At 42.3% G+C, this 16,565-nt stretch overlaps 1 protein-coding gene across 1 annotated transcript in view; it reads left to right on the forward strand.

Annotated features, from left to right (window-relative positions):
* The first annotated feature begins 5,990 nt into the window (after nucleotides 1-5,990).
* The window catches only part of bcas2 (BCAS2 pre-mRNA processing factor), a 32,251-nt gene continuing 21,676 nt past the window's right edge, over nucleotides 5,991-16,565 (forward strand). Inside the window, exons 1-2 of the mRNA XM_068007291.1 lie at nucleotides 5,991-6,195; nucleotides 11,681-11,773. Coding sequence (XP_067863392.1) covers nucleotides 6,103-6,195; nucleotides 11,681-11,773 — 186 coding nt within the window. The 5' untranslated portion in view covers nucleotides 5,991-6,102. The remainder of the gene's footprint in view (nucleotides 6,196-11,680; nucleotides 11,774-16,565) is intronic.

Genomic DNA, 16,565 nt, shown 5'->3' on the forward strand with positions numbered 1-16,565 from the left:
ATGTCAGCTTTTGGCAACTTCCAGGTCCTCTGCTGTCCCTAACTAGCCACACAGAAGAAGACCTCACAGTCTTCCCAGCAGCTTACAGCAAGAACAACAAGCCCACATCATTAACAGCCATTCGGGAGCCAGAACCACACGGGAAAGGGTTAAGCTCAACAGTTTGTTTATGAACAGGAATTTTCTTGTTTGCAAGCAAGAAAGTTCTGATAGTACATGAGTCTTTGAAGAATTGACTTGGCTTGAACCAAATTCCAATCTTGGATAAAGGAGTGATTTTTATGCATTGGCTGCAACATTCCAAGTCTCCTAAACAACACCAAATGGTGCATCACACAGGTTTTTTTTTAGACACACATTCAGTTTCGAACAGTAATATATGACTGAACTCAGCAGCAGATGTGATTGCAAGCATTAGAAATAACACGCTGTTCTTCTTCTGTTCTCCTGATGGGTCTGTTAGCAAATCCGTCAGTGGTGAACTGAACCATACAGAGCAGAAAGGTCCCAGGTTTTTGGGGAGGGAAATAATAAGAGATAAAATAAAACACAGAAAAAGAAACAGATAAAAAGTTGAAAATGATCAAATACACTTAATTTATTCCTTGCCCCAAATGGATTGTCGGTGTCTAAGGGCTGCTTATTTTTTCAAACACACATTCACAAATCAGTTTGGTTTTAGATTATGAAGTAAACACCATAGCGACTTGGACCAGGTATCAATTCCCGGTGTTTGTGTCCTTTTTTTGGTCAGCTGGGCATTTGACGTTCATGGAAACCCATCTGCATGCTTGTGAATCTCCAATCCAAACTACTGAGATATGCAATAAGGAATGCAAACTCCCTTCCCATAGACATAAGCCCCACCCACTGCTCTAAGTCAAAAGCACTTAGGCACAAGTTGGTAGTATCAAGGCTTAGGGTCTCCCAAGTATATGTAGGGGCACTACAAGAGCCCAACCAGCTAAAATGCACAACTTAACACCACCATACCTGTTATGATCTTGGTATGCAGGGTTATCTGGAGACAAGTGAGAAGAATCTCAGCCCCTAGTGACATGTCTACCTTCTCCAGATCCCATTATTGACCTGGACTGGTTGGTTGATTGTCAACAGTGTCCTAAAGTACTGCAGACCTGTCTGAGTCAAGCACCAGAATCTTGGATGTCATGGAGGGTTGATTTAGACCCAATCTTCCATCACTAAGCGTAGAACAATGCAGCTGATTCAAGCCCAAAAGGACCCCATTTACCCCTATGCAAGGAGGTCACTAGTTGGTCATTAGACAACTCATAAGCATGGATTGGAGCAGTCACTAGATGAACAGCAGATACCAGGAACTCTTGTGAAAGGCATGATAAGCGGCATAGCTCACTATGAAATATGTGATGAATTGCCACCATCCTCCAGGCCACAACATGGACACACACCATTCCCAATTGAACAACGGTTCCACCAATTGGAGGTGTGGAGCTTCAGTAACATCTGCTGGCCTCTCTGCAACCCAATCATGATAGCACTGAGCCATGGATATGTGAGGACAAGTTCTGCAGCTAATACTTTCCAGTATCTGTTGGCCCAAGCCTCAGAGTTTCTCGTCAGCTAAATGACAGACATCTGCCTTTAGCATAGTGGAAGGTCCCATGCAGAACAATTTGTAATGTGCCAGCTACTATGATAGTCTAGATATCCAAATCGAGTGCTCTACACTAGGCTTATTCATCACCAACTGCTTAACCCAAGTCTCATGTGGGGGCCTTTGCCAAAGAGAAGTGTTAAGATGGGAGAAATATTACATGTGGGATTGGTGATTGAGAGCCTCCCAGATTACAAACTATGGTTGCCAACTGTCCAGTTTTTGGCCCTGCAGTCTGGGCCTATTTTTTTTCTAAAAGGTTAAACCGGGCAACAAAAGTCTGATTTTTTAATGTGTGGCCTGATTTTCACCTGGTTTTCAGGGTCACATCGGCAGATAGCATCTCAGCATGGTCAGGATGGTTACCAAATGTGTGCCACTGATTTTGTTACTGGTATCACTGGTCTGGAGAGGTATTCTCAGCACTGCTATAGCTGGATAAATCCTAAATCCATCAATAGCAGCAACCCTTCTCAAAGCCACAGGCGAGTCCAGGAGCAGCCAACCAGGACACAATTGGCTTTTTGCTGATAGTTTCTTTTATCAAATTCCTCTCTCCACTATTTTAAGAAAGGGGTTAACCCCAAACAGGTTAATGCCTCCATTAAAACAGTGGAGAGAAGAATTTGAAATGTGCATGTTAGGCATTGCCATCAGTCATTTTCAGGCTCATAAAATATAAGGCTCAATATTCGAGAATTTTGTCTAATTTTGGAGGGAAGGAAGCCGAAACATTGATGAACTGTCCCTTGGGAGATGAAAGGGTGAAATCATTGTCATTGGTACTTGTAGAGAAAGCAATAGCAAATTCACACAAAATTCATCTGTGTGCAATCTCAACACAATTGTTAACCCGTTAACTTTAAATTGTAGAGTTGTAAAATATTAGAGCATAGAAACTGTCCATCATCTCTGCATTGGTACTTTTCATTACATGAGATATCTAGTCTAATCCCACTCTCCTGCTCACTCTCCAGCCCCTTTAATATTCTTCTTTTTCAAACAACTATTTAATTCTCTTTAAAAGGAGTTTTGGACTTGGTTCTTCCACCAACAACATCTTGGGAGTCACCATTGACCAGAAGCTTAACTGGATCATCCATATCAGCACTGTGACTACAAAAGCAGGGTAGAGGCTGGGTACTCTGCAATGGGTGGCTCACCTCCTGATTCCTCTAAACCTCTCCACCATCCACAGGGTCAAGTCAGGAGTGTGATGGTATACCCACTACTGAATGGTTGCCACCTTAACAACACTCAAGAAGCTCAACACCATCCAAAACAGAGCAGTTTGCTTGATCGGTGCCTATGCTATTGGACGCAATATATACTACTCCATCGCCAGTGAACTGTGGCTGCAGTATCTACAAACTAAAGGATGCACTGCAGCAACTCACCAAGATTACTTCGGCAGCAGTCTCTCCCCTGTAATCTCGACCGCCAAGAAGGACAAGATGAGCAATGTCGTGGCAGCACCATCACCTGCAAATTCCCCTCCAAGTTACACACTGTCCTGACTTGGGACATATATTGCTGTTCCTTCATCATTACTGTGTCAATATCCTGGAATTACCTACCTAACCGCATTGTAGAAGCATCATCACAAGAAATGCAGCGGATCGAGTGCCCACCACCACCACCTTTGCAGGGCAAGTAAGGATGGGCACTAAATACAGCTTTGCCAACATTGCCCACATCCCAAGAACCAATTTTAAAAAAGGAAAGCGATGGAATGCTGGATATACCTGCAGGTTTTGCCAAGCCCATGTCCATTGCACTCTCACTCTAACTGCTAGGGGGTCTTTTTAACCCAACCTGCCTGACAGGCAGCCGACAGGATCGGATCGACCATCCATTTTTCATGCAGGGTGTAAAATGGGTGGCCAATCTGATCCCATCAGTTTGTGCTGGGCAGGTTAGATTAAAATTACCCCACTTGTCTTCATGTGACAGATCTATATTTAGAATTAGCAGCTTATTAGAGAGAGGGCATTAATATATATGTATATCAATGCTCTCTCTCTCTCGCTCTATATAGAGAGCATTGATATACATATAGAGCATTAATATATATAGAGAGCATTAATATACATATAGAGAGAGCATTTATATAAAGCATTTATATAAGAACATAAGAACATAAGAAATAGGAGCAGCAGTAGGCCAATCGGCCCCTCGAGCCTGCTCCGCCATTTAATAAGATCATGGCTGATCTGATCCTAACCTCAAATCTAAATTCATGTCCAATTTCCTGCCCGCTCCCCGTAACCCCTAATTCCCTTTACTTCTAGGAAACTGTCTATTTCTGTTTTAAATTTATTCAATGATATAGCTTCCACAGCTTCCTGGGGCAGCAAATTCCATAGACCTACCACCCTCTGAGTGAAAAAGTTTCCCCTCATCTCAGTTTTGAAGGAGCAGCCCCTTATTCTAAGATTATGCCCCCTGGTTTGAGTTTCACCCATCCTTGGGAACATCCTCACAGCATCCACCCGATCAAGCCCCTTCACAATCTTATATGTTTCAATAAGATCGCCTCTCATTCTTCTGAACTTCAATGAGTAGAGTCCCAATCTACTCAACCTCTCCTCATATGTCCGCCCCCTCATCCCCGGGATTAACCGAGTGAACCTTCTTTGTACTGCCTCGAGAGCAAGTATGTCTTTTCTTAAGTATGGACACCAAAACTGTATGCAGTATTCCAGGTGCGGTCTCACCAATACCTTATATAACTGCAGCAATACCTCCCTGTTTTTATATTCTATCCCCCTAGCAATAAACGCCAACATTCCGTTGGCCTTCTTGATCACCTGCTGCATACTAACTTTTTGATTTTCTTGCACTAGGACCCCCAGATCCCTTTGTACTGCAGTACTTTCCAGTCTCTTGCCATCAAGATAATAACTTGCTGTCTGATTTTTCCTGCCAAAGTGCATAACCTCACATTTTCCAATATTGTATTGCATCTGCCAAATCTCCGCCCACTCACCCAGCCTGTCTATATCCCCTTGTAGGTTTTTTATGTCCTCCTCACTCTCTACTTTCCCTCCCATCTTTGTATCATCTGCAAACTTTGATATGTTACACTCGGTCCCCTCCTCCAAATCGTTAATATAGATTGTAAAGAGTTGGGGACCCAGCACCGACCCATGCGGAACACCACTGGCTACTGGTTGCCAGTCCGAGAATGAACCATTTATCCCAACTCTCTGCTTCCTATTAGATAACCAATCCTCCACCCATGCCAGAATATTACCCCCAATCCAGTGATTCTTTATCTTGAGCAATAATCTTTTATGTGGCATCTTGTCGAATGCCTTCTGGAAGTCTAAATACACTACGTCCACTGGTTCCCCTTTATCCACCCTGTATGTTATGTCCTCAAAGAACTCAAGCAAATTTGTCAGACATGACCATGACTTCCCCTTCGTAAAGCCATGCTGACTTTGTCCTATTAAATTATGTTTATCCAAATGTTCTGCTACTGTCTCCTTAATAATAGACTCCAAAATTTTACCCACCACAGATGTTAGGTTTACTGGTCTATAATTTCCAGCCTTCTGCCTACTACCCTTTTTAAATAAGGGTGTTACATTAGCAGTTTTCCAATCTGCAGGGACCTTTGCCGAGTCCAGAGAATTTTGGAAAATTATTACAAAAGCATCCACAATCCCCACTGCCATCAGGTCCAGGGGATTTATCCGCCTTGAGTCCCATTAATTTACTAAGTACCAATTCCTTAGTGATTTTAATATAGAGCATTAATATATAGAGCATTAATATATAGAGAGCATTAATATATATATAGAGCATTTACATTTTTTTTATTCGTTCATGGGATGTGGGCGTCGCTGGCAGGGCCAGCATTTATTGCCTGTCCCTAATTGCCCTTGAGAAGGTGGGGGTTAGCTGCCGCCTTGAACAACTGAGTGGCTTGCTAGGCCATTTCAGAGGGCAATTAAGAATCAACCACATTGCTGTGGGTGTGGAGTCACATATAGGCCAGACCGGGTAAGGACGGCAGGTTTCCTTCCCTAAAGAGCATTAGTGAACCAGACAGGTTTTTACGACAATCCGCTAGTTGCATGGCCATCATTACTGATACTAGTTTTTATATAGAGCATTAATATATAGAAAGCATTAATATATATAGAGAGCACTAATATATAGAGAACATTTATATATATATAGACAGCATTTACATAGTGACACTTAGCATCATCAGGAGTTTGGCGCTCACTGCTCACGCATGCTCAAAAACTACCAAGCTTGTGCGCAGGCGTGGTACGATTCCATTGTTGGTGCCTTTGGTTCACGCCTGCGCACTCGATCCTGTTAGCAGGCGCAGTCCGGTTTGTGCTTCGCTGAATGTTCGCGAAGTTTGCGACTGTTGGAAGCGCGCGCAGGCCCAGTCGGCTGTACTACAAAGTCCGAAAGGTGTGCGCAGGCGTTGTGTGGTGATTAAGATGGCGGGCCCACTCGCTGTTGCCGGCGATGTTGTGGTGGACGCGCTGCCATACTTCGATCAGGGCTATGACGCGCCGGGTGTCCGAGAGGCGGTGAGTGTTAGAGCGAGTCCGTCGCTGAAGGGAGAGAGGGTTATACTGCGGGTGGGGTGGAGCGGACCCGCGGGAGGGCTTTCAGGGTCGGGGAAAGGTCAGTGGGGATACAATGGAGGGAGGGAGGTTCACCAAACTGGGTCACCTCTGAAACTAGAGCCAGTGGCTTGTCAGTGTGACCGGTGGGACTGGCCAGAGCACGGAGAAACTTGTGGGTGCGTCCAGAGCAAGGGGCCATAAGCATAAGATAGTCACTTACAGGTGCAAAAAGCATTCAGAAAGGCAAATGGTAATATAGGCCTTTATCTTTAAGGGGGTTGGTATTCAGTGCTTCAGTTGTAGAGTCTTGGTCTGACCCCATCTGGAGTATGGCGTTCAGTTTTGGACACTGCACCTCAGGAAAGATATACTGGAGGGGGTGCAGCACAGGATCACCAGGTTGATAACTGGGGTTAAATCACGAGGACAAGTTGCATAAACTTGGCTTGTGTTCCCTTAAGTTTAGATGATTTGAGGGGTGATCTGACCAAGGTGTTTGATAAAGGAATTTGAAAGGGTTGATACAGATTATCTATTTGCCCTGGTTGGAGGAATTGAGAATGAGAGGGCATAATCTCGTGAATGAATATCAAAGGATATGGATCAAAGGTGGGTAGATGGAGTTGAGGTACAAATCATCCATGATAGAACAGGCTTGAGGGGCTGCACAGCCTACTCCTGTTCCAATATCCCTGGAGTGGTTGAAGCAGATAGCATTGATGCATTTGAGGAGCTGCTTGATGCATACATAAGGAGCCATGATGTGGAGATGCCGGTGATGGACTGGGGTGGACAAATGTAAGGAATCTTACAACACCAGGTTATAGTTGGAAAACTTGTGATTTTAAAATAAAACTGTTGGACTATAACCTGGTGTTGTAAGATTCCTTACATTCATGCATAAGGAAGCAAGGAATAGAGGAATATGGGGACAGAATGGAACTTTATGGTGATATCAGTTGCCCCCAGTGCAAGAACTCTTTTTAAATTGAGAAACTCAACTATGATGCCCTCCAAGTTGAAGTTAACTCTTTGGTAAATTCATCTGCCAGTACCATCAGCATTTTCATGGGTCAGGTATCATGCCTTGTAAACCATCTACCATCATGTGGCTCACCACCAAAACTAAGTTCATGGCTCTTTATTCTCTCAAATCAGTCTGACTGCTGTAGTTGATTGCTTATCCTCTGAGTCATTTTCCAGCAATGCTAGGATTCTCTCGGACTTTTCTCTGTCCTGTTCTATTCCTTCTTAATATCAGTGACATTTTTTGCTCATCACCAGTCTTTTGCTGATGATCCCACTCTTTATAAGCTTCCTTTAAGAGCACAATTTTCATTCCTCTTGCAGTGCATTGGTTCAATCGCTAAATCTTGGCCTCCTACAATAGAGTATTAAAAATCAGCTCCTCTTTTTAAATCTGTCTTCAAAAAGCTTAGTTTCTTCTTTAGTGCAAAGTATTTCTTTTCACTTTGGTAACTTTTTTAACTTTCTATAAATCTCATGTTTGTCTAAGATTTGAATGCTGTGCCCATATAGAGGGAGGCTCTTGATTGAGAACATGCCAGAAAAGGCTTGTCAGAGAGGTGATCTTCTCTTCACCTCTATCTTCCAAACTCTGCAGTGCAACTATTCTTGTCTGTATTTTTATACTTCTATGGTCATTGTCGGCCCTTTGAATTATCCTGCATTCTTAAACATCAAATGCTCTGTCCTGCACATGCTTCATCCTCTCAGCAGTCTTACTATGTAGAAATTGAGATTCATCTCCTTGTCTCCAGCTCTAATTTGTTCTTTTGCTGGATTAAAAACTGCAGAACCCCTTTAATGCCACAATCTTCCCTTTTTCAGACTCTTAAAACCCAGACTTGGCATCATCTGATCAAAATTTGTTGATTTTTGTCTTTTCTCTGTCTCTCAGAAAACAGAGTCTAGGGTAATGGATGTTTTTTGGGTTAGCGGGATGTACATGGTGTGCGGCAGAGATTTGTGCTGGGGCCTGTTTTCCATTTATGTAAATGATTTGTACATGAGCACAAGATGATATCAAAGTTTTGTATCGATGCTAAATCAGTTGGAATGGCAAACTGAGGCATTTAAGAGAATACTGGAGGATAGATAGGTTAGTTGAGTATTTATCCACCAAGAGTCGAAAAAGCGAAGAGCAGCTCTGTCTAAACCTCAAAGCCTACAAAATTGAAATAGGATGAACCAGCTAAAAGAAATTTAAGTGCAAATACAATTAAGTCATAGGGCTATGGGGGATAGATTGCTATTTGGATATCTTGTTTTGGTGACAGCATTGAGTTTATGTTCAGATTAGGCCAATAAGAAATTTTAGACACTGAGGAATGAGAAAAAAGATCGCAGCTATAGCAATGTTGCCAACACTCACAATTTTGTTAATGATTTATTGATTTTTGCACTATTAATACATGCAATTCACAGGGATAAAAAGCAAAGAAAAAATTAAGACCATTATTGCAAAATCAATAAAGTTTTAACTAAACCAAAGTTGATAATATTGTTGTAGATACAACTTTGTATATGCATTTCAAAACAAATAAATCTTCACTTGACACCTCTTACATTAGTTACATGTTAAAATGTTTTACATTTGAGGGATCACTTTCTGGTTTCATTGTGTCCAGGTTTTTAAGATGAATTCAATCTGACTTCAGTGCATTCAGGTCTGGAATAAAATTCAATTAGAAATGGAATGCACATCAACTGTAAAAAAAAAAATAAAGTCTAATTTCCAATATAAAATGGAATAACTGCAAGCATAATAAATCCAAACTGTAAATACAATAATGCTTGGAATCATAAATGTAATAACGTCTGACTCTAAATGCAATTGCACTGTATATTCTGTACAAGCTAAACCCAAATAAAATCATGTCTCCTTTCATTTCTCACCTTTCCAGACTATGAATTTGTTTGGGGTGACAGCTGACAGCAGAAGTTTATGCTTTGTAGAAGAGCAGGGAGTCAGTACATTGGCTTTGCACCTGACTTTTGTCTTGAATCTAGCCAAAACCAGCAAATCAAAGCTCCCTTGCTAACAGTTGGGATGCTTCATGAAATGAATTTGGAACATTCTCAACCCAGTTTACAGGATAGAACTACTGGTAAATAGCCATAAATCATCAGTCTTGCTCAGAAGCTATAAAACTGACTGGGATTGAGAAACTAAAATGTCACACTCGATGCAATAGGGGTGCCCAATGCCATCAGGAGGACTACAGCTTATCCAGTTTTGATCTGTTGTGATCTTTGAACTCTTATTTACTCTACAGAGATAAAAAGAAAAAAAAACTACAAATGCTGGAATCTGATATAAAACAGACATTGCTGGAAATGCTCAGCGGTTCCATCAACATCTGTAAAGGGACAAGTTGGGTTCACTTTTTGGGTGTAGACCTTTCATCAGAAGTAGCCGTTCTTTTTTTCCCTCCGACCTTCTTAGCCCAGAAGCCCATGGTCAATTGTAGCACTCTTAACTGGCGCCTGATCCCAGATCAGCTAAGTCTGCACAGAGCAGGGATAGAACCTGGGACCTTCCAGTTTATGTGACTTAGTATTGCACCATCCAGCGGATTTAGAATTATAGAATGGTTACAGCACAGAAGGAGGCCATTGAGACCATGCCGGCTTTTTAAGAGCAATCCAGTTAGTCCCATCCCCTGCTCTTTCCCCGTGGCCCTGCAAATTTTTTTCCCTTCAAGAGTTTATTCAATTCCTTTTTGAAAGCCACGATTGAATCTGCTTCCACTGCCCTTTCAGACAGCGCATTCCAGATCATCATTACTCGCTGTGTTTTTAAAATAAGTTTCTCCATGTCACCTTTTGGTTCTTTTTGCCAATCACCTTAAATCTGTGTCCATTGGTTCTCGACGCTTCCGCCAATGGGAACAGTTTCTCTTTATTTACTTTATCTAAACCGTTCATGATTTTGAACACTTCTATCAAATAAAGGTTCAACATAACTTCCTTGCTTTTGTACGCTATGCCTCTGTTTATAAAGCCCAGGATTCCATATGCTTTTTTAACCGCTTTCTCAACCTGTCCCGCCACCTTCAAAGATTTGTGCATATATATCCCCCAGATCTCTGTTCCTGCGCCCCCTTTAGAATTGTACCATTTAGTTTATATTGCCCCTCATTCATCCTGCCAAAATGATCACTTCACACTTGTGTTAAATTTCATCTACCATGTGTTCGAACATTCCACCAGCCTATGTCCTTTTGAAGCCTATTACTATCCTCGTTACTTCCTAAGTTTTGTGTCATCGGCAAATTTCGAAATTATACCACCTATACCCAAGTCCAGTTCATTAATATATCTCAAAAAGAGCAGTGGTCCTAATACGGACCCCTGGGGAACACCACTGTATACCTTCCTCCAGTCTAAAAAAAACAACCATTCACCACTGCCCTCTTTCCTGTCACTTAACCAGTTTCGTATCCATGCTGCCACTGCCCCTTTTATTCCATGGGCTTCAACTTTGCTGATAAGCCCATAATGTGGCACTTTATCAAACATCTTTTGGAAGTCCATATACACACATCAACCGCATTGTCCTCATCAACCACCTCTGTTGCCTCATCAAAAAACTCTATCAAGTTAAACGCTATTTACCTTTAACAAATCCGTGCTGGCTTTCCTTTATTAACTTGTTCAAGTGACTATTAATTTTGTCCCAGATTATCGTTTCTAAAAGCTTCCCCATCACCGAGGTTAAATTGACTGGCCTGTAGTTGTCAGGTTTGCTGAAGCATCAAGAAAGCTCTCAAGGTAATAATTATAGAATCTTAAAGAAGCACATACTGGACTCTGTGTTGCTAGCATTTTGTAGCCACTGTATTTTGATTACCATGAGCAATGCAATGTGTTAATGCAACTCTTAAAATATTTGTGCTGCTTGTATTTTTGTTAGGGTATGGCCCCCACTTCTGCCACCCATTTTTAAGCCCCCATTTTTCCCATCCTTTTTTCATGAAAGTTCAACGGACGCCAGCAACCTCTGGGATCTTGCTCAAATGACTTCCCCTGAGAGTGTAGATGTTGAATAACGGCAGTCTGTTATGGAGAGAGGGTGCATCACAGTCAAACCTGATCCTGCTCAGACATAGCAGTAGTCTCCAGATAATGATGAGGAGTGGAAGCCTGACTTAAAAAAAAATTAACTTTTTCTTCCCTGCCACCCTGAGGGTGCTGAGATCAGCTAACTGACCCGTACAGCTCCGTACTGCAGTCGGTACACTGAGCCATTAAAGGAGCTGGTGCCCTCAAGTTTTTGGGCTGTACACCAAGAATGACTCCCAAGAGCCTACAATGCGATTCTGACCTGGTAGTTAAAGATGCTACTGCATTCCTGCAAGGATTAATGGAGTACCTCTTCATGTTTAGGTTCTCAGCTCTTTATTCTTTCCTTGTCTTTCAGGCAGCTGCCCTGGTGGAGGAAGAGACCAGACGTTATCGACCCACGAAGAATTACCTGAGCTACTTGCCTACACCTGACTATTCAGCATTTGAAGTGAGTATGTATAACTTCTGTTATCTCGGTGCTTGCAGTCTGTGTTTCTAAATTGCCCTTTCAGGTGGTGGTTGGAGTATCGAGAAAGCATGCAGTCAGAGAATGTTTACAGATGGTTAAGTGCACAGAAATAAGGGTGTAGGAATGCAAACCAAAATCTGCCAGCCGCATTTCATCCAAGTGGCTATTCTTTGTGTGAACTTAAGTAGCACGTGCTACATTTATCGTGAAGGACACCATTTCTGGGGTCGATCCTGTTGTCCAAACACACTCGCTAGTTGCTGCCCTGCTTAAGTCAGCACTGACCTGGGGTCTTTTTTGATCAGTATGGAACAGTTTTGGACTGGACAGTGCATTTACCAATTGACCCATTTTAAAGTTCCTTCCTTAAACTTAATGCTTTGAGCAGGTGTTACTACTTCAATCTTGGGGTGGCTTTCACTTCTATACTCTCCCAATTCTGACCTCTTCTGTATCCCCGATTTTCATTGCTCCACCATTACATCTTCCCCACCCCGCCTGCGGTGCGGGGTGGATGAGGGGAGAGTGTAGAAGTGAAAGCCACCCTAAGTATGAAGTAGTAACACCTGTTCAAAGCATTAAGTTTAAGGAAGGGGAGGTGGCGAGGCAAATGAGGGCTGCCGGCTGACCTAGAATGGCTGTCGACAACAGGAGGGGAAAAGAATTGTTCTTTGAGGCAGGACTTTATGAAGAGTCATAGAGAGGCAGGCGGGCGGGTGATGAATCACAGCGGGAATCCTAGTGATGGGAAATAGCAGGGGCTGAGCGTGGGCCACTGGCAAAATTAAATTTATCTTTGGGTGAAAGTGAGACAGATGTGCCACAGAGTACCATTATTTTTTTTAAAAATCACACTAAAATTTCATTAAGCATGAGTTCAATGATCTGAATGTACGAAAAAGGCGGACAGAAAAATTCAAGTAATCTGTCCACACCGACACAGTCTAATCTATTCATCTTGAATACATGAATCAGGTCTCCCGTAGTCTGTGTTTCTGGAGTAAGACGACCCAGCTCCCTGAATCTATTGTGATAGCAAGGATTTTTTTAACTAGGTATTAATCTAGGGCCTCTATCTCCCACCATGTGATGGGATCATAACTGGACACAGTAGTCTAGATGGGGCCTAAACAAGGTCTTGTACAGGGACATTATGGTGCTCTTTGTTTTATATGGGCTATACATCCTAAAACTCTATTTGCTTTCGCTATAGCCTCTCGGCACTGGTTGCGGACCATTTTAGAAACTCGTGCACAATAGCACTTGGGTCTCTTTCCCTCTCGATAGACATTAATTCAGAGCCCAGCATGGTATACACTTGCTTAGCGTTAGCCCCACATTTATCTACATTAAATGTCATCTGTCAGATACAGGCCCATTCTTCCATCTAGATCAGATTGTAATTTTTTTTCTCTCCTCAAGGGTTCTGACACCACACACATCTTTGTCATCTGCAATTGCAGAGCAATTCTAGTCTCGCAGGATGTCAGGTTAATGGGAAAATTCCATCAAAAATGTGATGACGCAAAGAGCTCACATAGACGTGGGCACAGTTAATGTTAAAACCTTCACAAGGAATGCTGATCAGTGACTAATTTTATAATGTACATTTATTTAACCTGATATGCATACCACAAGCTTAGTGCAGATGATCATGCACTAATGCGGTGGTGAGTTATCATAGTGTAGTGTGCCTCAGTTGAGCTGAGGGATTGTATTGAAGTGTGGTGCTGTCCACTAGCACTAATAAGAACATAAGAAATTGGAGCAGGAGTAGGCCAATCGGCCCCTCGAGCCTGCTCCGCCATTCAATAAGATCATGGCTGATCTGATCCCAACCACAAATCTAAAGAACACAAGAAGTCGGAGCAGGACCCGGCCACACAGCCCCTGGGCCCTCTCCGCCACCCACAGGGCATTGACCGATCCGAACTCAGCTTCATGTCCAATTTCCTGCCCGCTCCCCATAACCCCTAATTCCCTTTACTTCTAGGAAACTGTCTATTTCTGTTTCAAATTTATCTAATGATGTAGCTTCCACAGCTTCCTGGGGCAGCAAATTCCACAGACCGACCACCCTCTGAGTGAAGAAGTTTCTCCTCATCTCAGTTTTGAAAGAGCAGCCCCTTATTCTAAGATTATGCCCCCTAGTTCTAGTTTCACCCATCTTTGGGAACATCCTTACTGCATCCACCCGATCAAGACCCTTCACAATCTTATATGTTTCAATAAGGTCGCCTCTCATTCTTCTGAACTCCAATGAGTAGAGTCCCAATCTACTCAACCTCTCCTCATATGTCCGCCCCCTCATCCCCGGGATTAACCGAGTGAACCTTCTTTGTACTGCCTCGAGAGCAAGTATGTCTTTTCTTAAGTATGGAGACCAAAACTGTATGCAGTATTCCAGGTGCGGTCTCACCAATACCTTATATAACTGCAGCAATACCTCCTTGTTTTTATATTCTATCCCCCTAGCAATAAAAGCCAACATTCCGTTGGCTTTCTTGATCACCTGCTGCACCTGCATACCAACTTTTTGATTTTCTTGCACTAGGACCCCCAGATCCCTTTGTACTGCAGTACTTTCCAGTCTCTCGCCATTAAGAAAATAACTTGCTCTCTGATTTTTCCTGCCAAAGTGCATAACCTCACATTTTCCAATATTATATTGCATCCGCCAAATCTCCGCCCACTCACCCAGCCTGTCTATATCCCCTTGCAGGTTTTTTATGTCCTCCTCACTCTCTACTTTCCCTCCCATCTTTGTATCATCTGCAAATTTTGATATGTTGCACTCGGTCCCCTCCTCCAAATCGTTAATATAGATTGTAAAGAGTTGGGGACCCAGCACCGACCCCTGTGGAACACCACTGGTTACTGGTTGCCAGTCCGAAAATGAACCATTTATCCCAACTCTGCTTCCTGTTCGATAACCAATCCTCCACCCATGCCAGAATATTACCCCCAATCCCGTGATTTTTTATCTTAAGTAATAATCTTTTATGTGGCACCTTGTCGAATGCCTTCTGGAAGTCTAAATACACTATGTCCACTGGTTCCCCTTTATCCACCCTATACGTTATATCCTCGAAGAACTCAAGCAAATTTGTCAGACATGACTTCCCCTTCATAAAGCCATGCTGACTTTGTCCTATTAAATTATGCTTATCTAAATGTTCCGTTACTGTCTCCTTAATAATAGACTCCAAAATTTTACCCACCACAGATGTTAAGCTAACTGGCCTATAATTTCCAGCCTTCTGCCTACTACCCTTTTTAAATAACGGTGTTACATTAGCAGTTTTCCAATCTGCCGGGACCTCTCCTGAGTCCAGGGAATTTTGGAAAACTATCACCAAAGCATCCACAATCCCTACTGCCACTTCCCTCAAGACCCTAGGATGGAAGCCATCAGGTCCAGGGGATTTATCCGCCTTGAGTCCCATTATTTTACTGAGTACCATCTCCTGAGTGATTTTAATCGTATTTAGCTCCTCCCCCCCGAGAGTCCCCTGTTTGTCCAGTGTTGGGATATTCTTAGTGTCCTCTACTGTAAAGACTGTTCCATTGATGCAGTTCTGGCTGAGGAAGACTGCCATTTAATTGAGCATTTGCTCCGATTGTTGAGAATGTGAGTCCACAATGGTGGAGAGCAAGGTTCCAATTGCTGCTTGCAGGCGTTGACACTGCTCCAGATGGAAGTGAGATCGAAGGGCCTAAGTTCTCATGGGGTGGGGGCAGAAGGAGGATAGGTGGTTTGCAGATGCTGGTATTGCACTGTAAACCATCCATTATTTCTTGGCACAGTTTGGACAGCTGTCCGTGACGTGGCTGTGCCCTCAATGATGCACTTGCCCCTGGGTTTAGTGCAAAATTGTGATTCAAAGTGGCAGAGAGCAGTTTTTTGCTGGGGTGTGTTGGACTGCGCTTTCACAGTGTTTTGCCTCATTACTTTACTTTTCCTTAGAGTGGTTATATGAAATTTTGGAAACCAGACAAAAAAAATATTTTGGATACTTCTTGGTTAATATCAACCCCACCTTCTTACCCTCTTATTAATAGGTTGAAATATTTTGTCAAGTTGATCTGCAGCATTGCTTAAGGAGAAAATCATCTCTTGGAACTGTCTCTGCTTGTCCCATTTATTGAATTCTTATTTTTTCTCTCTCTAACACTCGTGCACTTCCTCTTGTCATTGTCTCTATCTTTGTCTACAATTCTCTCATTCTTCTGGCTTACTCTTTCTTTATGTCTCTTGCCTCCTATGTGATTCCCACTCTCTACATGCCTCTCACACTACATCTCTTGCTCTTTTTCTTTCTGTATGTTTCACTGCCCCTCTCGCACACAGTTAGATAAAGAAAAAGCCAAGCAATGTATTGCTCTGATACTGTCATTTTCATTGTCTCTGGAATTGTTTGTATAAAACTACGATATTCAGGCAATAAATCTTGCTACCTGTGGTGAGTGTAGAAATTTGCATTATTTATCGTGGGATATTCTATCATGGCCAGTCACTTGCCCTTATAATGGATTGCGCCATAATTACAGTCCAATCTTGGATAATAAATTATTCTTTTTCATAGTTAAAATAATGATTTACTATCTATTTACCATCCACTTTCAAAAATTGAATATTTCCAATTAAGTTAATCACAGCTGTACTACAGAAATCTCTATCTACTAATTGTGCAAAAATCCTTTATAGTTTCCAAGTTCCTATTAAGAAAATAAATACAAATCTTTAGGCCTTTTAAGTTTTGAAACTTAA

Source organism: Heptranchias perlo, chromosome 27, assembly GCF_035084215.1.
Source record: "Heptranchias perlo isolate sHepPer1 chromosome 27, sHepPer1.hap1, whole genome shotgun sequence".
In the NCBI taxonomy this organism is placed as follows: domain Eukaryota; kingdom Metazoa; phylum Chordata; class Chondrichthyes; order Hexanchiformes; family Hexanchidae; genus Heptranchias; species Heptranchias perlo.